Raw genomic sequence first — 27,828 nt, 5'->3', positions numbered from 1 at the left:
CTATCAATTTACCAAAAATATAACTAGATTATAAGCAAAGGTTTAAAAACCTATTCAAAAAGCACAATAACGTAATTAAAATACTAATCCAATAAATTAAGTTATTAAAATTCTTGAGTTTCGGCCATCATTGTTAGTATATAATTGTCAAACAATTTAGAACCTTAATTTCACAAAAAAGGTCCAACCATTTTATTTCTAGCCCTTCTTATAGTAATAAAAAATTCATTTAAAAGAACAAACACAAGGTAAGAATTTTTTAGACACTATTTTATTTATGTAAAAAATTATAATTAGATAAAATAAAATTACAAAATGAAGATCCAAACCAAAACAGACATTATCATCAAAACCAAAACATGATATCAGGTTATTTTCGTTAAAAAAAGAAAGAGTACAACTAATTATATACACTACCACAAAAATGGGGTTTAGCCACCAAATTTTAACTACTAACACTAAATCGTGATAAAAATAAATGACCGTATCTTCTATTTATCACGAAACATTGTTATGTGGCTAAAATTTAACCTTTTGCCACATACAATATTTTTCGTAGCTGTACGCATGTACTTTCTGCTTACATTAACGTGTCATGACTATCCTGTTTTGAATAAATTAATTTATTAAATAAGTTTATTAATGTATAGTATCATTTTTTTAAATATTATGGCATTAATATATATTTATGAAATTAAATTTAAAAATATAAAAAATGAATTTAGATAAAACAAAAAATTATAAAAATAAAGATAATATTCTAATATTTGAGTTAATTATAAAGATAAAATTTATTTAGCTAAAATAATATAATTTTTTTTGGTGACTACTAAAATAATATAATTTGAATAGATAATAAAAATTTCAATAATTTTTAAGTATAACAAAAAAATTTAGTTTTTTTTTTTAAAATAAATTATTTTATTATTTTTTAAAATTAAAAAAAATGAGGATAAATAAAAAAAATTAGTTTTTATTTACATGGTTTAGTACTCACTATATATTTTTGTGAATACTATACTCTTATTATATGCATAATTATCTTTTTAAAAATTATTTTGTGAAATTATGAATTAAATTTTTTATTTATACTATTATTTAATTGGTATATTTCATTAATTAATTATTTTATAATGATTTTTCGTTATACAAAAATTAATACTAATTAATTTATGAGTCACTTATATAAAAGTTTGTAATTTTATTAAGTAACAAAGAAATTGATTTGTAAAATTTCTTATAACAATTTTATGTGATAATTAGTTTGTCTAATGTAATAAAATTTTAGTAACTAATTTAGTAATTAAAATTTATTAACTATTAAATTTTTTAGGTAAAAATATTTGCAAAACTTAGTTAATGTATAACTCTTATTATATTGTTTCGTGTATAATAGGTAAATAATTAAATAATAGTGCATTGTTTAAATCGTCAACTATCAACTGCATGAAATGAGAGATTGTGAGAGTCATATATTTATTAAAGTAGTTTGTTGGTTATTTATTGTTATTATAATAAAAATTAAAGATAAAAATATTACAGACTCAAAATTTAAATTTAAATTTAAATTTTTAATCATTTTTAACAATTAAAAAATAAATAAATAAATAACTATTGTATTAAAAATAAAATAATTTAAAGCATATTTAATAGATAATAAACAGTAGAATGAAAAGAAATATTCTTAAGATTAAAAAAAGTTAAAAGACGATCTAAATAACAATAACCAAAGTGAATTTTTAAGATTTAAAATTTTAATGTGCGCTTAACCTGAAGTAGTTTTTGGCGGAAAGTTAAAGTAATCACTAATCACGGACAAATTCCAATATAACTTCCCATCATTCACGTTGTCTTTTAACTCCTACTTTTGTGCAGCACCTGAAAACACTTTCTTTAACCACACTATATGAACCCTATCATATGATAAGATATCCTCCAAACTCAAAATACCGATTTTTTTTCTTTCTTAATTTTTGGTGTTATTTGTTGATTTTTTTTAGCAGATTTTTTCGTGGAGCGAAAACCTAATAACTTAGGAGAGACCCTTTTAGCAGAACTACGATAACCACAGGTCAACAACAATGAAGAATTTGCAGAAGATTCGGACGAAATAAGTTTCAAGCAACTGTACCTACCAGAAAAAGATTATAATGACCCTTTAGTCGTGAATGTCAAAGGTATATGAAATTTTAATTTTTTTTACGTGATTTTTTGAGTTCTAATATTTAATTTATTTATTTTATTCAATTTTGTATTCGGTTGTAGATACTTCTACGGGTGAAATCACAACTGGCAAAAGGACATCAATTCAAGTTTGGCATTTGAAGAATGATGAAAAAGACATTATGGAACTTGATGGGCATGGACAAAGTCGAGATAATGACGCAAATTTATTGGTAGGTTTCTGGGTGTAATGGCCCGTGGAGCAATGTTGTAAATTGGAAAAAAGTCTTTGGTGCTGAAAATGTAGACGTGTGATAAATTTAGAGAAGCTGGTTGAAACTTCAGAGAAAAAGCTATGGATATGAAAAAACCAATGCAAGATTCAGTTGGCAGCTCTGTATAAATTTTTGTTATCAAAATACAGTGATAAAGTATCTAATTTATCCAGTGATATGCCAGACATTTAATTTGTGTATTTAATAAGTAATAGTTGAAATTTTAAATATATTTATTTTAGAAGGGATTAGAATTTATTTTATTTATGTTAAAAAAAATTTATTTCTTATTATATATAAGTTTAGACTTGTATTATTATTATTATTATTATTATTATTATTATTATTATTATTATTATTATTATTATTATTATTATTATTATTATTATTATTATTATTATTATTATTATTATATCAAAAAATGTTAGATATAATATATTTAAAAAGTTTGATTTTTGTTATTAATGTTATATATATAAATATAATTTTAATTTAATAAAATTGTTCAATTAGAGCAAATTAGCACAAATTAGCCACATTGTATGTGAAAAATAGAGTGAGTTAGCCACGAAAATAGTGTGATTAAATAATCCAATGTTAGCCACAAAAAAATTGTGGCTGAAAAACCCGGCCTGCACAAATTATTTAGTCACGGCATTATACGTGGACAATGATATATAAATTGTGGCTCTTTGAAAGTCTCCACGGTGTTTAAAACTGTGGCTAATAACGTTAAAATCGTGGCAAATTGAAAATGCAACCCCCCGATTAGCCACAAATATTCTTTCGTGGCCAATGTATGGTTGCTACGCTTATCTTAGAGTTTAGCTACGATTTTTTTCGTGGCTAAACCCCTTATTTCTTGTAGTGATATATCGCTTTATCATATAGATTAGGATTGTTTCTATACGATGAAAGCTTTTTCGATGAAGTGAGTGTTTGTTACAATTATCACAAAGTGACTTCTCAACATTCACTGCATATATATATATATATATCAAATTCATAATATTTTTAAAAACAAAAATTTAAGATATTTACTTATTTTTTTTTGTGAAATTAAAACAAAGAATAAAATTTGAACTTTTCAACATTCACTGCATAAATATGCTAATATATATTTATGTCGGTAGGTCGGGTACCGGATGGTTCGGGTTGGTGCTTTGATTAATGAGAGGGGAATCGCTTGGTTCCGGGTTGCTGGGTTGAAGGGAGTGTAGTCGACGTCCCGAGCTCTTCGTATGGAGAAGGGGGTGTCACCTGCAAAGACACTCCGACGCTCTAATAAGTGATGTGTGCAGGCGAAAAAGGGTAAATGGCATGTAACGTACCTTGGGGGAAGGGTAGGACCTTCCCTATATATACCGTGTCAGAGGTGGGCCCTGCAAGGATAGGCCCACCTTCTTTGACGCTCCCTCCGCACAGCTGTAGCAGAGCTGTAAGGGACGCGTGTCCGAATTGGCGTCTGGGCGCCTTGCACCCGACCGTTCGGGTCGGGTGGTTAGTGGGTCGGGCTGGCCCATATTTCATTTGGGCCGGACCGTAACAATATATATATATATATCAAATTCATAATATTTTTAAAAACAAAAATTTAAGATTTTTACTTATTTTTTTTTGTGAAATTTAAACAAAGAATAAAATTTGAATATTTAAGACCAGCTTCTCTTAGAGCCGAAATAACCTGAAATATAATAGGTGGATTCAACATATCTCTAGTGGATAGCCAATCAGATTTACCAATAGCGATTATCCTTGTAATGCAAAATCAATACTAAGTATTCTCTCTAAATCACTAAGAAAACAGTAACACAGACATCACCCAAATATCTGAAATTGTCAACTATAAATATTGGTTGCTGCTTATATTGATATCTAGTATATTGCTTAAACTCTTAGTCTTTATTGAACTGATAGACAACTACAGCAGATAAATGTGCGTTACTTAATTACAATTAATCCTATTTTTTATTTTCTGAGTTCAATTCAGCATATAACCTGCTCAAAGAGGATAAAGCCATAAAAAAATTACATATACTGTGCTATTCAATCAAATCATATGGCAAGAGGATAAACTAATAATTGAAAAAGGATATCAGTGATAACTAGAAGTAATTATATCACCCATAAAAATTTTTTTAAGATGGGCCAAATCAATAGAATGAGAATGTGTGACATTACAAATAGAATTAAAATATTTAAAATATAAGAGATAACTCACAATATTATTAGCATTCCGTCGCCCTTCGCAGACCAGAAAGTAGAAGAAACCCATTAAAACTTGCACTTGCAGTTGCATACCTGCTCAAGTGAATGGACAAAGCGAAAACTTTAACCCTAAATTAAAATATATTTTCAAACACAGAATGATATCTAACATAAATAAATACTGAGTTTTACAAAGTTTTTTTTTTGACATCTACAAAGATAAATTACTCTCTTAAATTAAAAATGAATTAAAATAATGCATAGAGTTTTTTTGCTTGACTTCGAAAACTTAATAACAAAAAAATTATACTGTAGTATTTAAATTATATTTCATTTAATAAATCAATCATTCAATTACAGAACTCTATTAAAGTTTAAATTTCATGATCTGAGAGTATCTCGTACTGATAAATTTAATGAAAATCAGTTAATATTGAACTATTATTAGGATAAGCAACTAAACATGGGCTTTTTATTTTAAATTAGATCCTAAGAATTAAGTTATCTGATTTTATATTTGAAAAAATTGTAAGAATATATAAGATAAGATTACCGCTCAATTATAACAAACACATTATAAGATAATTACAAACTAAAGTTGTAAACAATTTGTAAAAGAATAAAATGTCTAAAAATAAATTCACGAGGATCTAGAAGTAATTTATACAGAAAAGTAACAAATTTTTAGAAGAATAAAAATGTCTAAAAATTACATATTAAATAAATTTTAAAATTATACATAATCAACCAAATTTTAGAAAAAAATTTTATAAACAACATTCATAGTTGTTTTGGTTGAAAATTATTCTCAATTAATACTTTAACCCTGATTTTAATTTTATCTTTGAAAGAGTAATATAAAGTTGTCCACTTGTCCGTGAGTAAAAATAGTTTCGGCGAATATAATCATTCAGTTATTAAAATTTGTGTCTGAGACTTGTTAATAGTCATAGATAATAATACACACATTAGAGAAGATGAACCTTTTTCTATGATTAAGGTCAACTAACACTGCAATGACACTACTGAAAAATTAGGTGGTGTCACTAAAATTTAAAACTATATATCACTAACTTCACATGCTACATAATAAGAAAAAAAGTCATATAAAATTATAAATATACATTAACAGAATAGAAATCAAAATAAAAAAATGGATGATAATAAAAAAAATACAATTATAGATTTTCAAAAGAAGCATACATTATTGCCTTTTTCAATATTGAATTATGTTTTGAATTTAAGTTTAACTCAAGTTGCTTAAGCTTTTCAATTGCATTAGACTTTGTACTTTAAATAAAGTTTAAGAGGAAAAAAATTAACAAATTATGATGAAGAAATCCAAAAAAAAAAAAAATCAAAAGGGAGGATACAAATTAAAACAACTACATCATTTTTAAATGCTTCCGCAAAGTAAATATATAAATTTAACATGAAAATAATTAAAGAAATACATAGTCAAGAAGAAATAAGAAAAAAGCTTCTACAAATTTCAGATAAATGCCATAAGAAACTATTAAACATTCATATGTTTTTTGCTTTGTTAATCTGCATATATTAATACAAATAATAAATATTAGTATAAAACTTACAAAGCCACTCGTTGATATATTGATTATTAGGATCTAGGAGACATTTATTTATCAAGGAAAGACAACTCACCCTCTTTAGAGCCAATTTGACATTATTAGGAGGTATAAAACATAATCATGCTTAAGAAGTTATGGTGGAACTCCATAGTCTAATAAAAAATTATAGAGTAATAATTTCTGCTAACTTAAGGATTAAGCTATGAATAATTTAGCCACTAAATATAAAAAAGGTAACAAAGCAAAAATAGAGAAGTTTATGATTTAAAGTAGTATTTACAATTTCGAAACATCAATAATAGCTTGTAAGCAAAATATAATGGATGATAAAGAAAAAAGAAAGTAATTCTGACTGCAAATTCTTTAAATAATTAATTCAGACATAAAATAAACTATAAACAACAATGGGCAAAACATATTGGTATGCAATTATTTATCAAAAGAGGCCTGCTACACATATAAACAAGTCTTTTTGGCTTATAAGTCTTACAAGTCCAATAAAACACACGTATTATACTTAATTAACGTATTACACACTTTCACATTTAAAAGTAAATAAAACGCATGTTATTCAACAACTTCCTGTTTCCAAAGCGCGCTACTCACCATGCATTATGAACGACTCTTCTTCTTCTTCCTCCATGAAAACAATTTTCTTGCCAAATTTGAAGATAATAGAACTTCAGAAATACACCCAAACGATTACAGAAATACATCCAAAGGATTACAAAAATACACCCAAAGGATTTAAGAAATACACCCAAAATTCGTTGAAGTACACCTTATGCATATTTCAGAACTCTTTCTCTTTCTCCTCCTCATCTTTTGCTGTTTCTTCTTCTTCAAAAACGATTTCAGAGCTTGATGTCAAAAAACAATAGAAATCGAGAATAACGAAGAAAGAAAACAGAGAGAAAAGCACGTAAATGAAGAAGAAGAACAGAAAGAGGAAGAAGAACGTGCAGCAAGAAGAAGAAGAAGGAGAAGAAGGAGAAAGAGAAGGCAAGAAACGAAAGAAAAGAAGAAGAAAAGAAAGAGGAAGAAGAACGTGCAAGAAGAAAAAGAACGAGAAAGAGAAAGCAAGAAACAAAAGAAAAGAAGAAGAAGAGGAAGAGGAAGAGGAAGAAAAACGTGCAGCAAGAAGAAGAAGAATGAGAAAGAGAAGGCAAGAAACGAAAGAAAAGAAGAAGAAGAAGAGGAAGAGGAAGAAGAAGAAGAACGTAGACCTTGCATCGCGTTTTTTGGGTTTATTCGTTAATTAACTTGTAAAGCATACAAGCCCTAATGACTTGTATGCAGAGCTTTTCTGTTATCAAAAAGCTTACATTGTTTTTAAAGATCAGACAATGATTAACTATGTAAATTTTTTACAATAATAATATCAACTACGGTAGCTGGTGATGTTTTATAAAATTTCTACATTTATTAAAATTAATGGAATGGAATTTAGAATACAACCACATGTGCCTATAAAAAAATATCAAATACCAAAGGTTATTCTTAATAGAGTTTATTTCATGTTTATGTGTATATAGTATATGTAGACTACAATTCAAATTAGGAGGAAGCTAAAGTATTTTTGAATTTAGACAAAAAAAAGTCATCATAGCTTGCTATGTGCATAGCTATAATTGATATATGTAATAATATTCATTATTAACACTACCTAATTACATATTAATAGACAGAAAAATTTTCATTCATATTTTAATTTTCATGTATCATATAGAATTGAGTCATAATTAAGATATGAATGAACCAAATGAGAACTTGCCATGTAATAGTGTAGAGATAGCAGTTTTATTCAAAATAATATAGTTTTAATTTAAATAGCCAAACAACGACTTTAAATTTAATTTATTTCAGTGAAAATTAAACTCATCCATATATATAAAAATAAAGATGCATGATAAATATACTTAACTTAAAGCAATGTGGAATAAGTCTATACAGTAATTATGTCAAAAGGATCAATTTTCAGTTAATTATGCAGTTAGAATATCTCATATAATATGAAGAGTGATAAAAAAAAAAAGAGAATAACAACATAATCACTTGAGACACAATGAAACTAATATAGAAAACTTTTTTTATAACAAAAAATATACATACCAATTTACATAAAAAAAATCTAACTATATCTCAAACCCAGAAAAAAAATATCATCTATTTTTAAATTGCAAATAGAGCCTCCAAGAACTAAATCTACTCCAAAACTAAAGAATCATATAGAGATAATAAAATGGGACTACTTTAAAAAAGAAAATTTAAAGATATCAAATCAGAAATAATAGTATCTACAACTGAATACTATCAAATAGAACAATAATAAAAGATGAACAATATATTAGAGAAAAAAAAAAATCCAAAGCTCATTGCTTACTACCAAATACCAATAATCTAACACAGGTTAGAAATTTGACTACCAAAAAAAAAAAAAGTCATGAAAAATGAACAATCTCCGACGGAATGAGGACAAACCTAAATGGAGTGTGAATAATTTTCACATAAAAAAATAAAAAAATAAAAAAGATCTAGAACATATGGAGATCAAGATGGAGAGGATAGATTTTTATTTTTCAAAAAGAACATAAAAGAGATTCTGATATGAACAAAAAATCATATCCGCTGGCACCACAAACAAAAAACACTCTTTTATCAAAAGATAATTTAAAATAAATAAAAACAAGGGCTACTACACGACAATATTTGATCTGTAATAATTTATATTTATATTTACAAAAATTTTATAAACAAAAAATATATAATTTATACCTATATTTACTAAAATTTATACACATAAATCAATACAATTTACACACATATTTTTCAGAATTTATACATATTAATTATTAAAATTTATTTACCAATGAGCTATAACTCAAACGGTATAATCTCTCCATACTCACTTAGAGGTTGTGAATTCGATTATCTCTATCTTTGATAAAAAAAAATTTATTAAAATTTATTTGTTAAAAACAATTTAGTATTTGTACTAATTAAATAATAATAAAAAATACTAACAATTGCTGACCCCATAAGTTTTTCAATAAATAAACCTAATTTATTTTTTATCATATAAGATATTAATTTAATTTATAAGTATCATATGCTATAACTTATTTTACTTTTCACATATTTATATTATATTACATGACACACCACTGCTATTAACATTATTGCCAAAATGAGTTGAATACATTGTTTATATTCCTGAAGAAAGGAGAGGAATGAGTGAACTAATGTTGATGAGGAAGCTGTTCTGCAACCAGTAGGTAGAAAAGCCCCATGACTCCGGTGTGACCTCGCGTGGTGCTGCTGTAGTTAGACTCCAGAGTTAATTTTTCGCCATCAATGATCTTTACAGAACCTGGTTTAGGATAACAAGTGGTCATTCCTACAATGTAACCTGACTCATTTCCTGCATTATCCCCAGTTCCATAATTTGCCATTGAGGTACATATTACCCTTCCATCCTGAAAACCAGGGTGCACAAATTTCAGAACATAAGCTACACAACAATATGCATTTAACTTCTTGATCAAGACATATATCAGCTTTCAAATTGCAAAACAAGGCCAAATTGTGCTTGACCAAAATATTTTTCACCTATGATCCTAACTTGAAAATATCACACCGGACGATGAACAGAAAACAGAAATTGATCTGTGAGACCTTTGAATTTAGAGGACAGAATCATTATTCATTACAGGTTGAAATAACAACTTTTCATATGAAGTCATGGCACTAGAAAGTAATTTCCAAATATTAAGAATAACTATTGATCATCACCTGTCCATATAGAGTTGATCCGATTCCACCTGAATGCTGATGAGCTACAGCATAGACCACATAACCACCCTTTTCCAATGGGACGGTTGTCCTCTTCACATCAACACAACCATTACCTTTCTTCTTGGGGTCTATGTTGCAAGGATCAACTTCATACTCAATCTGTAACAAAAAAAGAGTAAAATATGTTATGGAGTTAAATTTTGATTGAGACAATATACACGTTTTGTGATGAAATCACTTACCCGGCAATCATGATTTGAGCTTGCTATATTTGAAGTATCTGATATTTTCAAAGTATCAGTCACATCAATTATATAAATCTTAACAGGAACAACATATTCGTCCCAATCGATCCATTTCACAGTGTATCTCAGATAGAGGCTTCTCTTTGGACCTTGAAAGCCTTTCTTCAACCTGCACTGAGTCTCATCATAGCAACAGTACAAACCCCCTGCGTAATCTGGAGGCAAAGGGTTGCCGTATTCATTGACTGTAACATTATAAAGGTGACACTTACACTCAGTGCAGCCTAGCTTATCCTCTACACCTCGTGTATCGATGGCGTGGACATTGAGCAACCATTTCTCCTCATATCCTTCTGGAATTTCTGCAGGATTTCCTATTTCTATCCCAAAAGGATCTGGAATATCCGTAGCCGTTCCTCGTGTTTCGGATCCAAGTCCAAAATACTGTCCAAGAATATTTCCCTGACATACGCCACTATTTCTTAGTATAATATGTGACTTTGAGACTGAGTCTGACACACGAACCACACGATGAAGATCATATTTTGTGTGTGTCGCAAGTTTTGATTTGGATTCATGGTATCCAACAATAATCCAATGGTGGAGATAAGTTTTATGGAGAGGTACAGGGTTTCCAGCTTCATCAACTACTTCAGCATTGAAACTCTTAAGCGCAACATGACCTCTTGGAAACTCAATATCATAGTAAAATTTATTCGAAACTGACCCTGGCCCAAGTTCAATCTTTGGAGAAAGATGAACAGCTGTCTTAATCTTATTCTGAGTCTTCCAAAAAGCACTTGAGCATGGTGTGCCTAACATAAGCAATAGTATTGCCAATGAAATCACCATATCTTTAGATGCATAAGACATGTTGATAGTTAACCTGTCATCAAAATCCCTAATTCCCTATTATTAATTATTAATTACCAAACAACTAACTATAAATTAAAGCAGTTACAAAACAGAAGCAGATTATATAGAATACACAATGTTCATACAAAGATGAGTAAAGAGACAAAAGTACACGTGAAAGAGTTTGAAATAGACAAAAATACACCTCACAATTCATAAATATCAGAGTACATCTAAAGAGGCGTGACCAAACATGGCTCTTGTCAGCAACACAAACAAGAGAAATTTGATAAAAAATTGGGAAAAAGTAAATAGCAAATATTACAAAACATAAGGGCAATAAACTATTAATAGAAAACGCTTTGATTAGCATATAATGCACAGAAAGGGCAAAATTTTACTGTTTACGAACACGCGCGAGCACACACAAATCAACAAAATTGCAAGGAACAAGTGAAATAGCCATGGATAAAAACAGTGATGAAAGAAGAAGATGGAATGGTTTCACTGACTAACCTTAAAGAGAGGCGCAACACAAGACGGCAACGTTTAGATTTTGACAATCCAGAGAGATTTTTATAGGCCATGCAAATTTGATGAGTGAGACGTCCTCATATCATATGTGAAACTGAAACGAGCATGGTATGGATAGTGAACAAGATTCCTTCTAAGAATGAAGCTAAATCTACTAAGTCCAAAAAGCAAAATCATTTGGAAAATTCTGATGTAATCGAACAGAATTAATTGTGTGTGGAACTGTTGCACGTGGCGCAAGATGGGAGTGGTTGGCTTCTCTTAGCTTAATTTAATGACGTCTAGCATGGATGGGTGGTAAACATGGAGGCATGGAGCTAGATACTCTAATAATAGTGACATTTACAGATTTTTTTTTTTTTTTAAAAGTGACATTTACAGATCTTACATTTAGAGGAATGGGCCAATCCATGTTAAATTGTTAATGCAGGGGGTGTTTATGGGCCGTGTCGGCCCGGTTTAAGTAGGTCCGGACCCGATTCTAAAATAACAACAGGTTTATTTTGACCTGATCCGAAGTGACTCAAAAAATTGGGTTAAACTGCCTCGATCCGATAAAACATTAGTATATACAAATTTGTAAATTTTTTATATTAAAATAATAAAATTTTATTTTTAAAAAATAAATTATTTTAAAACAAAAATAATATTATATAATATAAAAAATATTAATTGAATTATAAAAGTATAATATACCATTACTAATTAACTTAAATAAATATTTTTTACCGTAAAAATTAATTTTGGACCGGGTCAAAACAAAACCCGAACCGAAAATAACATCAGATAAAAAAAAAGAGATATCTGAACCCGATAAAATATGTCTCAGGGTTGGACTGGGTCTTGAACACCTCTATTTTCGATTTTATTGTTCAATGACTAATCAATATAAGTTCTATTTGAAGATTGGTAGCTCGCAAATAAATGGATACATATAAAAGATGGAATTTAAACTCAACACTTCTTTAAATAAATAAGTGAACAAACTACTCGATTAACATAAATTAATTACTTTTGGATTTAATTAAGATAATGTTAAAAATACATGATAAAATTATTGGTAGTATAAATTTTAATTATTTCTTAATAAATCACTAATAAATATATTAAAAAATTTAAACAAAAGTTTATTTTAGCTAATTCTTTGTATTTTTATCATGGCATATTTTGTTTTGATTAAATTTAATGTATTGAGAATCAATTTGAATTTATCTAGTGATTAATTCACTAGTCCGCTTAAATAAATATTGGAAGTTTGAATTTTGTCTTATACATGTAGCAATCTATTGATCAGTAACAAATTCTTAAATATAGATCATCCGTAACGAATTAGTTCTTAACTTTCTGAGCTAAATGATACTGTGAATTAATGCATTGAGTTAATGGGGTGTGTGTTTTTATTTATTTTTCAATTAATGTGTAACAAATATTTTTAAAAATAAATTTTGTATTTTTAACTTATTTTTAATATATATTTTATATTTTAAAATATATTTTATACGAATAACTGATTTGGTATTTAATTTTTTGTTTATAACATGATTGTGAAATATTTTTAATCAATAACTTTAATATATAATTTAAAAATACATTTTAGCTAATTCCTTATTTTCTTTTATCATGGCAGATTTCTTTCTGATTAAATTTAAGGTAAAACATTCAAATAAACCAAAGCCATCTAAATATTACGCGAATCACCCAAAGTAAAAAATATTGCGTAGATGTCTCCATGCATGTCATTATATAAATTGAATTAGACAAATTCAAATTATAGTTATAAATTGAATTGAGTTGTATTGATTTACATAGGAACGTTGTGTTAACTATAAATCAAATCGAACATACTCAAATTAGGTAAAGTCCCAGTAAATCGAATCAGACCTATTCGATTTACATGATGCAATAATAAAATGAACTAAACCAATTCGATTTACATGCTCTTAATAAATCGAATAAGCCAAATTCGATTTATAAAGATGGTGGCTATGGTAAATCGAATCGACCGTTGTCGATTTAGTATGCATTGAGCTATACGTATAAATCGAATTTAGTGAATTCGATTTAGTATGAGACCAACATATATAAATAGGAGCTGAACGTGAAATCCTGATGATAGTAGAAGTCACAATGGCTAGTGATGATAGTTTTTAGTTTTGGTTCACTATAGAGGATCAATTAATAAAAAAATGTGTTCCAGAATTAAATTTACTGATAAGTATCCGTGAAATCCTGATCCATCTGTGGAGCCTGTCCTGAACCTCTCTGCAACGCCTCGGCCGGGATTGCGTCTGCTCTGGGGTCTCCGAGGAATAGCTCAGGCTATAAGAATCGCCTACCATACTAATGTTACCACTCTAAGTACGCATGAGAGGGTCCTGGATCAGGAACAGCATCAAACCGTAAGACATGTTGTGCCCTGTTGATCCATTGAGTGTGTCAATGCTGTAAGGTAGTGAAAAACCACTGATCGCCGCCTCTGCCATCCTTCGACATCAAGAAATTGATGTTCAGTGCGGGTCGCGACCGATGCTGTACTCCTTCAAGTTGTGGTAGAATCTGATCCACCTGATGCCACTCTATGACAGCAGAGTAGATCAATGCCATCACTGACCTCCATAATGATGTGTGTCGTGGTTCTAATATCTTGGAATTCACTGCGTGTATGGTATTCGACGAGCTATATGGCATCCAAGCGAATAAAAAAGGGAAATTGGGTCCACTAAAGAATGAAACACTAAAGTGTCTGAATCTCACATCGCCAGCATGAAGTAAATCTATGCTTAGTATGCAGTGCGCGACTCGAGGTCTCTTCTCGCTCGATGTTGGTTGATAACCTGACCACTTGCCACCTAAGATATGTTATCAACAAGTGACAAAAAAATCGAAAAAATTGAAATACAGAAAACAACTAGTAATCAATTGAGTAACTCGTCGCCAAGGGCCAATGAAAGAGGTCAAACCCATCGGTCCTAAAATTCGAAAACCGTCAGAAGATCCATGACTGGAGGAGCTACAATGGACCTGCCAACTTAACCATGTGCTTGTTGGCCACACGGTGTAAGCACTTGTATAATCATGACAGAGCGGTAGATCCCCAATTATATTTGCCCATGTCCTCTAACCTCGCTACGTATGGTAGCCACCTGATATGCATGCGTGTGTGGAACTTGTCACCGAAGAGCTGCGTCGATAATAGCATCATGATGTACGTTTTTGCATACCTCTTGTCTCCTCATCTGTGCCCTCGAAAAGGTCACTGAATGTCTCCTGCATCCAAGTGCACTTTATAGTGAACTTGTCGATGCAGTCCGGTGGCAGCAACACACCCAACAACTCCTCAAACCAAACCCATGCCAGACGGCCGCCATCGATGTACCGCTCGAAGTCCGTCAGACATCCGCTGACGTACTGTCCATTGATCAGGAGCCCTAGTTGGTAGGCTACATCTTCTAGCGTAATCGTGTACTCACCGAATGGTAGATGAAATGTATGCATATTCGGACGCCATCTCTCTATAAATGCACTCACTAAGGGCTCATCCAACCAAAACCAGTGGTCGTTGAGACTCGCGAGATGGGTCAGGCAAGCCATTTGCAGGTACTGCATGATCCTATCGTCTAACGGCATACCATGTTGCCTCCTCATACTCGTGATACGGCGGTGGGCTGCATGATATTGAAAAAATTCTCTTACAATCATAACACATTAGAAAATAATAATCACCTAAAACAAATACTTTTAATCGAAAAATACTTTAATCGGAATTAAATTAAATTCTAATGGAACATAGTTAACCTACTATTTACAGTATAAAGCTAAACCCTTTAGTATATAACTAAAATTGTAGTGTCTCGTTAATCTAACATTTGATAATTCAATTTTTTAAATAAATTAAACAATAATGCTATGCATCCAAGTTATATTAGCATGCAAGTCCAACCAAGTCATTTATATACACGCGCACACGTTTTTTTCACGCTCCTATTGCCGCATCATCATCATCATCATCATCATCATCATCATCATCATCATCATCATCATCTTCTTCTTCTTCTTCTTCTTCTTCTTCTTCTTCTTCTTCTTCTTCTTCTTCTTCTTCTTCTTCTTCTTCTTTATCTTTTTCTTTCGTTATCATCATCTTCAACAAATTTGAATTGAATGAAATCTAATGCAATTGAATAAATTGATAATGAATAATCTCATCATTCTTTGCTAAAATCAGTGTTGTTTATGAATTTAAATTTGAATAGAATGTAGAAATTTCTGAGTTTATATAATGCACAATTTTCGGTTCATTTGTTATTACACAATGGTATTGTTAGCGTAATATTGTTAGGATTTAGTTGAATTAGTCCCACATTGCTTAGGATAGCAAATGGAGTGGGTGGCCTAGGCTATAAATATGAGGCTAAGTTCTCCATATTTTTTGCACCGGTCGGAAACACTTAAAGCTTGTATCTGACTTTTCTTTTCCTCTATACTCTTTGATTAGAGAGTGTTGTGAGGTGTAGTTAAATATTTACTTTGAGAGTGTGGGTGTACTGGGGTGCCGGTGTTATAGAGAAAAAATTCTATGTGTTGTAACAATTTTCACATAGTAATATTCTCTGGTTGTCATTTGACAACGGCCGTGGTTTTTTTCTCCGGTAATTGGAGTTTCTACGTTAAATTCTTGTGTTGTGATTGTGTCTATTTTATTTCTCTATGAAAGGTATTTTCTCAAGGGAGAATGGTGTATTATTCCCAACAAATATTTCGGTTCATTTGCAGTCCAGGTGTGTTGTCGATGAACAATTTATCCCAATGGTTGGGATGATTTTCAAGACAAATTGAATAGAATGGAATGAAATCTAATACAATTGAATAAAGTGATAATGAATAATTTCATTCTTCTTTGCTAAAAAAAGACTCAATTATCAACAAAAATACATTGAATTCATTTTTGTACCCAAATGAACCTCAATTAAACTAAGAAATAAACCGAAATTACTTAAAGAATAAAAAATTTGATTAATACTTATCAGCAGCATCAAGTGAATCTCAATTAACACATAAATGAACCGAAATTAGTTTAGATTTGAACAAGTAGTAAAAAAAACTCAATCATCAACAAAAACACATCAAATTCATTTTTGGATCCAAATAAACCTTAATTAAACTAAGAAATGAACCGAAATTATCTAAGGAATAAAAAATTTGGTCAATATTTATCAATAGCATCAAGTAAACCTCAATTAATACACAAATGAACCGAAATTAGTTCAGATTTGAACATGCAGTAAAAAAGATTCAATCGTCAATAAACACACATTGAATTCATTTCTGGATCAAATGAACCTCAATTAAACTAAAGAATAAACCAAAATTACCTAAGGAATAAAAATTTGGTCAATACTTATCAGCAGCATCAAGTGAATCTCAATAAATTTCCAAATGAACCGAAATTAGTTCAGATTTGAACAAATAGTAAAAAAGACTCAATCATCAACAAAAACACATTAAATTCATGTATGGATCCAATTAAACTTCAAATAAATCAGAACCAATAAAGATGTTAGCAAAATATTGGTGTTGTTGGTAATGACGATAACAAAAGAGAAAGATAATGAAAAAAGAAAAGAAGAAAAAAAGATGCAGCATCAGGAAAGAAGAAGGCGAAGAAAAACCTGCGTGCGCAAAGAAGAAAAAGAATGGTTTTTCATATTAGAGCGCAAGAGTAACACTGGGAATTTTGAGCGTGTGTACACACTCTTTAATGAGAGTGGATTTTGTTGGTGTTGGGTCTGATTAGTTGGACTTGGATGACAATAAAGCTTGGATGCGTAGCATATCTGTAAATTAAATCATTCTAGATTCTTGCTAATCTTTTGCTGCCTACATAATCCAAAACTTGAAATCCAAATAAACTTAAATTAAGTTAAATTAAATTAAACTCCACCAAATTTTTAACCTCGTTAAACTTCTAAGAATAAAAACTCAAACTCTAACGAAACTTATTAAATCTACTCGTCAATATATTTATTTACCCTTTGTCCAACATGCATTTGTGATTTCCAATGTTCTAAAAACCGGTTCGAACCGGCCGGTCGAACCGTGAACCGAGCACAAAGACGGTTCGGACAATCAGCAAAACCGCAAAAAATGAAAACCGGAGTTGAACCGGCCGATAACCAGTCGGTCGAACCGAACCGTGACCCGGCCGGTTTTTGGGCTGGGCAGCAAAATGCTGCCGTTTACGCCATTGAAGCCCTAAATCAATGATGTGAATCCCTAATTGGCTTCAGCACGCAGCAGTTCAACCCTTCACAATTCTCATCGAGCAAGGTTCGGCGTCGCCCAGTCACCTCCGTCGAGCAGTCACCTCCGTCGCGCAGTCACCTCCTTCGACCAGTGACCTCTGTCGTGCAGCAGCCGTTGTTCGTCGGAACAATTACCTCCATCACGCAGCAGCCGTCGTCCCTTGAAGGTGCTCCACCACTGCTTGAAGCCGTCGCCCAGCCAGTCACCTCCATCACCCGGCGTCGCTATCTCCCAAGTCCCACTCTCCCTATTGCATGTTCTGTACTTGAAGTCTTGAAGGTGCCTTCGAGCTTCCAAGAGTTCCAGGTAATTTTTTTTTAGTTATGAACTTATGATTGTTTGATTGAATCATTGAATAACTGTTGCATGATGAACTGCTAAACTGTGACTGTGAACTCTTTGATTGAGTAGCTCTTTGATTTTGCTTTGTTTACTATCAACCTCAAGTTATGGTTTTGGATTGAAAATTAGGATAACTCTGTTTTTATGCTAGCATTCATAAACACTTTTGGCATATTGGTAAGTGAAGTTGAACACTTTGTTGAAGGAATATATGACTTGATGCCTGTGAAATTGCGAAGGGTGATGTTTCAGGGTCTCTGGTGGAGTTTGACAGGGCAATTGAGTTGGACCCTCGTCAAAAGGCGTGTATGTTTATAAGCATTTTGAAGAAAAAAAAAGCGTTATATCAGCACTTTGGATTGGAATGATTGTAAATTGAGTTCAAGTTACATGAAATTTAGTTGTGCTCATTGTGTTTGTTACCAGATCTTTGGCAAAGGGGCCTCTCCCTTTACTACCTTGATAGGTACTCACTCTACACTCTTCTGTTATTTATTTGAGTTTAATTACTATTCACATGGAATTACATATTTATAATGTATTGCTTATGAATCTGTAAAAAGGGGGACTGAATTGGATTCCCATTTTGTCGTAGATTTGAAGAAGGAGCTGAGCAGTTTCGGCTAGATGTTGCACAAAATTCGAATGATACCGAAGAGTCCATATGGTGCTTTCTTTGTGAAGCTCAACTGTATGGAGTGGATGAAGCACGGAAGCGATATCTTGAGGTGAGTCATTAATTATGTTACTGGAATTTAACAAGAAAAACGAATATGTGAATCTTCACAAATCTGCAGCAAGTTATGGAGGATTTTGATTATTGATGACAAACTTGGATCATTTTGATGTTGCTATGTTATGTTTGATTGGTTGTTTTGTTTTTTGACTTTTGAATTTGTATTTGAATGAGATTATAACATTCTGGTTTATGTAGTTCTTTTAATTTGAATGATATTTTAAAGTTTACATTAGACTATAATTATATTTTCATGTGTTTATTTATATTTTATTTATTATTTTATTATAAAACAGTTTTTTTGGTTCAATTACGGTCAAACCGGTTGAACCTATAAACCAATAAACCAGTAGCTAGAGCGGTTCGATGACCGGTTCGATTTTCAGAACCTTGGTGATTTCAATTTCCTAACACACTACTATCCCTATATCAATATTCTAACTATTATTCGAGGTTTAAAGATTCTAATAATTATAATATTCAAGTTCTAAACGGTTTAATATCACTAACAATCTTCTAACTACTACTTAAGTTTAGACATTCTAGTAATTATAATAATCAAGTTCTAAGCGATTTAATATCACTAACAATTATATATTTTTTAAAGAAAAAAAATTAAATTTTATTTATTAACCTCTTCAAGCTCGCTACTAGCAATATCGGCGGCTCCATCCGATAGATTTGATTTAGATCGTCTTCCATTTCCGTAGTATCAATCTTGTAGTATTGCTTGCCTTACCTTTTCTGGATTTTCGATTTTGGTGGGATATGGTGTAGTGAAATGTAATTCGAATAAATTGAATTCAAATTCTATATATAGGAGTTTGTATGTAAATCGAAGGAGGTTGTATAGATTTACATTGAAGCACGAATTACTATAAATTGATAAAGGCTGTTTCAATTTACTATGGTGCAAATCAAATTCAGCGAATTCAAATTACAATGGGTCAAAACCATTTACTAAATCGAGATAACTTGTATCGATTTTTTATGGGTAAATTTAAAACATGTGCACTCTTTAGTAAATCGATTCACCTTTTTTCAAATCATTCTACATCATAGTAAATCGATATACCCTAATTCACTTTATTATTATAATTTGAAAATCAAATTTGTCTAATTCAATTTAAATAATAACATGCATGAGAATATCCACATAACATTTTTTACTTTCAATGATTCGCGTAATATTTGAACAGCTTTGATTTACTTGAGTGTTTTCCCTTAAATTTAATACATGGGATATTGATTTGGTGTGGGAGAGAGCAAGCTTCAAGTGGGAATATAACATTTTTCTAATAAAATCTGAGAGAAATTCATAACAGACACAATTTAATATATTATTTTATTTCTAAATATTTAAATTGTTATTTTGTATATGTTACTTTTTTTTAATATAAGCCTTGTTTGTTTGCATGATTGAGAGAAATACTTCTTTAAAAGTAGAAGATAAAGTATAAACTAAAGCAGTAAAACAATTTTTATTTGAATATATTTACAAAAATCTTTATTAGAATTTGAAATACTTAAATTATTTAGATATGAGAAATACATAAGTACATTTTGTATAAAACTACAATTATAATCATGAAAAAAAAACTATTTTACAAAACATGATAATTTTTTAAAATAAAAGGTATAATTATTTTATTATATATCTAAAATAAAACAATTATAAACATTTTTAACAGAAAATATTAAATATGTTATTTTTAATGATATTTTAATAAAAATATTTTATTTTAATAATAATAGTTAGAGTTTTACATTAATAATCATGAAATATATAAAAAAGTCGAATTAAATATCTTCTAACAGGTTAAAATATTTTATATTATATAATAAATATTAAAAATAAAAAAATTTATACAATAATAAATATATATTTTATATTATCGTTATTATTATTAATAAAATAATTACCACTAATTTTATATATAATTATAATGATTATTTTGGTTAAGTAGACTAAAATGTACATTGTTTTAATTTTGTAGAAGAAAAAAGTTTATAATTTTTGTAAATAAAAAAAAGCAAATAGCATTTACACATCTTTTGAAAAGAAGAGGGTAATTTTCTCTAAAAAAATATTTCTAATCATTGTATTTTCCAACACAGCGCAAGAATTATTAATTCAATTTGAGATAATAGATTTTGTCATTCATTAATAAATTTTGTCATTCATTAATTCAGTTTGAGAGAAGTGTTATTAAAATGATCTTATTTATCTTAAATTTTAAAATTTAAAACTTTAACCTACTTTTTAAATCATAAATATTAAATATTAAATATTCCAAAAACATAACAATTTTAGTACTAAAACGAAAAATTAGTTATTATCGATTAATTAAAAATTAGTTTCTTGTTCTTTCTCTTTGAAAAAAGAAATCACATAATTCAGAAATGACGTTATCAAATTTAAGAGTGGACTCTCCAATATTTGAAACCAAAGAAATTACGTTTTTAAATATTTATTTTCCAAACAATTAATTGGGATTGCACAATTCAATCAAATAAGAGGGGGAAAAAAAGAAGATAAATAAAGGAATTACAAAAGAAAAGAAAAGAAAAGGAGATGATCATAAAGGCTATTTTTCCTCTACCAGTTCCTATACACCTTTCCTTGACTTGCCTTGCATGTGTCTTCTTTTACCTACCAATGTCGATCATTTTACAACATTTGGATGATTCATCATCACAGAGGGCATGAAGTTGGGTTACCCCATCAACGTTTTAGGAGTAAAGAAACCTGAATAATTTACCTTCTGACCTGCATATCTTAATCTTCTTACAGCATATATCAAACTGCAACAACCACAAACATACCAGATGATTAGAGTCAGAATAGAATTCCCATTAAAAATAATACTGGAAAATAACACACAAACCAAACGAATTAAGCAGAAATGTTGCCTGCTTAATCCTAACCAAATCAAATACCATACTAACTACCACCCAAGTTTTTAAGTTTGGTTCACAGGTATTTAACAAAACTCATTGTTTCTGCTCCATTCAAGGTTGTATGCAACCTATTGTAACTTAGTCATCTCATCCCAGTTATCAACGACTTTAGCTTTTGCCTTTGACAATATTTCAATGCCAAGTACCCTTCCCCTCATAAACACGGGTAATGCTGGCAGATCTTTCCTATGGGTAACAGGGTAAGTTTACTAGATGAGGGAAGGACCAACCTACCGTCTACCTATCTCTTTTTGTAAGTAGCCACTCTAACACGTAATACAAAGAAGGTACAGTTGGAATGACAAGTGTTTCCTGAAATATACAATACTAATTTCTTGATGGATTCGGAGTCTATGCCGTTAAACAGGTGTGGGTTGTGCAATGAAGTACCAAATGTTGATATTTTTTTTGAATGAATCAGGTTAACCAGTATTTCAACTCTCACCTTAGAGAAATTATCTTATGCAACAGTATATTGGAGAACATGAACATTTTGACTTTGAGTGTGTTTTGAAACATGCAACTAATTTAATTTTAACTAATTAAGATGTTAAGTTTCCAAGTAGCAAGATAGGTAGTTAGATCCTACCAGGTTGTGTAAGTGAAGAAGTAAAGAAGCAAGCTTTCAAGTTGATCATCTTGAAGTAGGCTTCTGCAACAATGCAGTGAGAAAAACCTCAGCATTCTTGATGCCACTAGCATCAGTCTTATTCCCAGTGGCCCACTTCACCTTCTTGTAACCTAATTTCCCAATCAATGGCGCATACAGCTTTTCAAGGTCCACCCCTTTGCTGAAGAATCTGTCAATCCACAAGTACCCTCCACTTCTCAAAACCCTATCCACATCAAACAGCAAGAACTCCATCATCGTCACCGGAATCCACCGGTTCACGGCACGCCCGCACCGCACAAGGTCCACCACTCCGTCGAACACCGGCAGCCGCTGCTGCAGCGGCACGTGAAGTGGCACAAGCCCCCTCAGCGCCACCGCCTCGCTGTATGGCGCACCCACGCTCATCGTCGTCGTCACAACTGTCACGTTGCGGAGCTTCATCGTGGCGGCGAATGACCCGGTGCCGCCACCGACGTCGAGGCCCAGCCGGATGACTGACTTTGCGGACTTGGCGATCTGGAAGAGCTGCGAGATCGGGAGATCGAGGTCGGTCTTGTAGGTTGTGAACTTGGACGAATCGGAGGAAGGGTTGAAGCCTAGGTTAGGGTTTTGGCGGTGGAAGCAATCGAAGGATTTGCAAGGGTAATGGTCCCAAATTACAGAGGAATCGGGGAGTGAAGAAGGGAAAGGGTCTTGTGGGAGAGGGGATGAGGGTTTGTGCGGCGCGGTTCGGGAGAAGCAGCGGCGGCGGGGGAGAGGGTGGCAGCCACGGAGGATAAGAGATTCGGCGAGGTCGGAGTCGGAGGGGCAAAGGGAGAAGGGAGTGTAGGACATGTACTTGTGGAGGAGGTCAGGGTGGTTGTGGCAGGAAGAGGCTATCGGGTTGAGGTGGGAGTATAGGAGTAGATCTGGTGGGATGGTGGAGGAGGTGGTGGTTGTGTCAGTGGAGTGTTGGAGGCGCGTGAGGTGGTTGATGGTGGCGCGTATTGTGTGGAGCTGGTGGAGGAGCTGGTCGGGGACGGGAGTGGGTGGTTTGGGGGATTTTGGGGATTGGAGAGTTGAAGAGAGGTGATAGAGTGAGAGGATGTTGGTGGCCACCATTGCCATCAGAAGAACAAGGTTCAGTGTCATTGTGGTGAACGCCAAAGCCATTTCTTCCCTTCCTCTCTTGCTGCTGCTGCTTCTTCTTCTTCTTCTTGTCTTGCTTAATTGCGAATATTCATTAGAGGTGGGTTTAAGATTTAGAATTAGATTTAGATTTGGGGTTGACTTGCTTGCTAAGTGAAGTAGTAAGTGAGAGTGGGAGTGAGTGAGTGAGTGATTAGTGTAAGTGGCACTAAAAAAGTGAAAGAGTAGATGTGGTGAATGCTACATATAATCAATTAACAACGATTTCCAGCTATTTATCACGTGTGGGTCCGAGGAATCCTGGTTTTACTATGTTGATGTTAAATCTAGATTCATGCTACTTCCTGTGGCTGTGTTCCATCCAGGATGATAGCAGGCTCGTCGGTGGTGACTGGTGAGCATTGATTCAGCAACCGTCATGAGTCTCCGTTATTTTTCTCTTTGGTTGCTTCCTACTTCCTAATCTCTCTTTCTTTCTTTCTTTCTTTCTTTCTTCAAATTGTCCATTTTGTAATTAAATAATGGAATAGGAAAACGGGCAAAGCGACAGCGGGTCAGCAGCATTCACGTGAATTTGTGTCAACTTGGATCTTATTCAATATTTGTTCTCTTTCTTCGAGCTATCTTTGTATAATATCAGACCAATTTAGATAAACTAATGTTTCGAGTTCAACCGTATTTAAGATGGAGGAGTCGGCATACATAAGCATAAACAGAGAGATTAAGTTTATCTACCAAAATCGAAAGAAACATGTCCATTTAAGTAGGGTCATGGACGTGTTGTCCAGAGAACCACGGTGGCCACAACATAAGTGAAAAAATAATCATGAAGATTTTAACTTCCCATGTTCTCAACCATGTTCTCTAGCATTTATATCGTTTGCATTTCTTCAAATTGCGTGGAAGATAACGCCCTCAAGTCACACCAGTTTTAACAGTTATTTGTAGAAAATTTTAAGACCCAATGCGACTCCATTAAATTTTTTTTTTTTCTGAAAATCCTTCTCTGATCCCCCATAGTCAAGCATATGCCAAATTTTATAGATTTTCCAATGTCAAAGGATTACAAGGAGCTCCTAAACAGTCACATCTCCGTAACTCGGATAGTTGGATGTGTCCCCTTAGTTGAGCCCGAAATTCGGACATAATTTTTCCTTCATCCTTACCCAGAGCACAATATAATTGGAAAAAATGATACCTTGATAAACAATTCAATCACCTAGATGAAGAAAATACAGACATGATCAATTTAATAGTTTTGCATTGAATTATAATGATAAATAGCTTCAAAAGACAGTATCGGAAATCTTGGAAAAACAAAAGCCACTGCCATTTCATTTCACACAATCCTCTCCAATTCCCTAGCATAGCTGAGAGTCTGGTTGATGAGTTGAAGGGAGGGAATTTCTTTGCAAGGTGCGGACTCTTTTGCCTTTTGGAAAAAGACACAACTATTCTTAATCTCCCACTCAGGATGGTCCTGCAATCAATGGATGATGCCATCAGAACACGAACAAAAATGCAATTGTGCAATGAAGCATGAATTGTTTTCTATTATGAAAACATCAACAATGGATACGTATAGTTAAACCGACAGCTCCCCAGTTCACAACATTGCTCACCTCTTTAATGTATTCCGAGAGTTCTTTATCTGAGGTGAACATCAACATTTGCTTAGCATCATTCATGGAGAGATAATCATATGCCTTCTCACTGCATCCCGCTATTTCATCTCTGAATGACAATTTCACTATTAGAAAAATGCAAAATATGTAACATAATACACAGCCACTGAAAAGAAAACAAAAGACTATAATGAAGTCTATGCTTCAGCCTCATCGCCAGCGTAGGAAGCAAAGCAATAGAATCAGAGGAAAATAAATAAACTAAATGAAAATTTTAATAAGTTGTACAGAAACTGATTCCCATTACAAAGTCCAAACAACTAAACTAGCCTAGAAATCAAGCTTCAGGTCCATTATTTTCTAGCCTATTTTGAATTCAAACATTTGCCAGGTTATTAGAAAAGTAGATGAACAAACAGATAAATAACATTTAGTACCTCACAGTCTTAGCCAAAAGATCCATGAAATAAACATATGTATCATGGGGAACTGTCTGCCTAGCACTCAAGACACGATTGTATGCCCCTTCCATGAAAGATTGCTCCAACTCCACAGCATGCTTAATGCAAGGATTTTCTAAAGCAGCAGATGAAAGCAATTCCAACTCAGTATGGAATTCAGCTATTCTGTTCTGCACAAGTAGTCTCAAAAGGTTGAGACCTAATATTGGATACTCTTGAGGAGATGGTGGGAGTTTATTGCTGCAAGCAAGTAAAAGTCCCTATTAAATACAACTACAAACAGAAAATAAAAGACAAAACACAAAACAAAGTACAAAACATCACATTACAGTATATAGTTACCAGGCATCTGTATAATATGGTTTCAACTGGAAGAAATCCCTCTCAAAGGCATCTTGATCCTCAATTTTAACACTAAGGACAACAGCATGCTCATATATGTCCCCTGGAAGTTCCAAACAACAAAATGGAATGAATAAAAATTTGGGACAAGCAACTTTGCAGTTATCATTATAAAAATTCAATATTCATGTGAATATGATTTAGTTTTGAAGAAACATTTTAGTAATTTGTTTGTTTTAATACATATAGCTTGTCTTTTCATTGCTTTTGAGCACGAAAAAATGTTGTACTCTTTTCTTTACCTCTAATATACAACAAACCATATTAACTATCTCTCACGCAAACAATAAATGGATAGCTTGTACTTACACTGCAACCATCATTACATTTATAACACAAAGAGAGCCAAATGATAAATACAAAATGCTGGTAGAAATTCAGAGAGAACTAAGCTTAGTTACATCAGTTGTGTTCTGAACAGATATAGTGTTAGCACAAAGCACTCAGGTTGAACAAAATTCCTAACAGCCAAACAAACTTGGCATCAGTTACTGTAAGTCTGTAACTGATTGCCAGTGCTTGCAATATACATATATCAAAATCTCAGGCTTCCCACTTCCTCTAATACTCTTAAGGAGTTGACAATGATATATCTTGGCAACACTAATTTGATATCAGTTTTATCACAAAGTGCCTATATGACCAAGCTAATGAAAAAGACTTGCTTTACTCAATAATGTTAAAGTTGAATAGATATAATTCTATAACACTAAGAAACAAACTTAGCACTGATACACAAAAATGAACAACTATATATATTTTATCTAATGTCAAAGATAAGGCAATGAATTGGAAAGAAGCACGTTACTTGCTATTGTTAATTCACGAACAGCATTAGGTGTATCTTCAAACAAGGGAGGAAGGCTTCTGAACTCTGTCAGTTTAACCTGCATGTAAAAACAATCATATAGCCATAGTATGTTTAAATCCCAGCTGTGAAAAACACTTCGCAACTCAATAACAAATTTACAGCTTTCCTATGAAGTAAAGATGCCAAATCTAAGGTCCACACCATGCTTGACATCATCGCTTTATTATTGCAGGTAAACTAATTTGGGCATATCCAAAATTTCAATGTGTACAATCCGACCCAAACCAAACCATAAAGCATCATTGACCTGAAGCAGCTTATACCGACCCAAAACCTTTTTTTTACCATTCAAAACACAAAATTTATGTTCAATTTTCTTTTCGAAAATTCATAGATAGGTAAACCGAATTGATCCGAAGAACGAACAACGAGTACGAATTAGCTTTCATTCTTTCTTCGAAAAAAAGAAAAGAAAATTGAGTGAAACAAGTAAACTAGGGTTTGGTATGGTGGGAATTTCACCTTTAGCTGGGAAAGTAGATTGGAGCAGGTATCGTAGTCTTTCCTGAGAAACGCGGCCTTGAAGCGCTCAAAGAGCTGAGAAACCTCTGTTAGCTTCGGATCCATTAATCTTATTTCTTCCTCAACACTGCACTTCACCGCACTGCAATAGAAAACCCCTCCTTTTAAGAAGAAAGAAGAAAACAGATGGAGTGCTTCGAACGACAACCTTCGAGAAAAAGAACGACGGACGCAGTGATCCTCTTTACGTTCCTGGCTTTTCA

The 27,828-nt window shown here is 32.0% G+C and overlaps 3 protein-coding genes across 6 annotated transcripts; all 3 read right to left on the bottom strand.

Annotated features, from left to right (window-relative positions):
- Positions 1-9,277: 9,277 nt before the first annotated feature.
- Positions 9,278-12,074, bottom strand: LOC112734563 (uncharacterized). 4 transcript variants are annotated; one of them, XM_025783921.3, is made up of 4 exons: positions 11,647-12,074; positions 10,273-11,176; positions 10,028-10,189; positions 9,278-9,711 (listed from the first exon to the last, which is right to left on the bottom strand). In XM_025783921.3, the coding sequence occupies exons 1-4, from the start codon at positions 11,715-11,717 to the stop codon at positions 9,475-9,477; spliced, it is 1,374 nt and encodes a 457-aa protein (XP_025639706.1). In that variant the 5' UTR covers positions 11,718-12,074; the 3' UTR covers positions 9,278-9,474. The 4 variants fall into 4 exon arrangements, with proteins under 4 accessions (XP_025639706.1, XP_072084824.1, XP_072084831.1 ...); XM_072228723.1 differs by having other exon boundaries at positions 10,273-11,161; XM_072228730.1 differs by having other exon boundaries at positions 10,273-11,184; positions 11,647-11,977.
- Positions 12,075-21,481: 9,407 nt separating this feature from the next.
- Positions 21,482-24,439, bottom strand: LOC112734560 (probable methyltransferase At1g29790). Its single transcript, XM_025783919.2, has 2 exons — positions 22,593-24,439; positions 21,482-21,847 (listed from the first exon to the last, which is right to left on the bottom strand). Exon 1 carries the CDS (start codon positions 23,766-23,768, stop codon positions 22,638-22,640), a length of 1,131 nt encoding a protein of 376 aa, XP_025639704.1. The 5' UTR covers positions 23,769-24,439; the 3' UTR covers positions 21,482-21,847; positions 22,593-22,637.
- Positions 24,440-24,761: 322 nt separating this feature from the next.
- LOC112734561 (26S proteasome non-ATPase regulatory subunit 8 homolog A) lies at positions 24,762-27,820 on the bottom strand. Its single transcript, XM_025783920.2, has 6 exons — positions 27,566-27,820; positions 27,041-27,119; positions 26,173-26,275; positions 25,807-26,070; positions 25,367-25,478; positions 24,762-25,224 (listed from the first exon to the last, which is right to left on the bottom strand). The coding sequence occupies exons 1-6, from the start codon at positions 27,668-27,670 to the stop codon at positions 25,084-25,086; spliced, it is 804 nt and encodes a 267-aa protein (XP_025639705.1). The 5' UTR covers positions 27,671-27,820; the 3' UTR covers positions 24,762-25,083.
- Positions 27,821-27,828: the final 8 nt, after the last annotated feature.

Source organism: Arachis hypogaea, chromosome 3, assembly GCF_003086295.3.
Source record: "Arachis hypogaea cultivar Tifrunner chromosome 3, arahy.Tifrunner.gnm2.J5K5, whole genome shotgun sequence".
Classification (NCBI taxonomy): Eukaryota; Viridiplantae; Streptophyta; class Magnoliopsida; order Fabales; family Fabaceae; genus Arachis; species Arachis hypogaea.
Note: the sequence above shows the minus strand (reverse complement) of the source record. Positions and strands in the feature narration are given on the sequence as shown.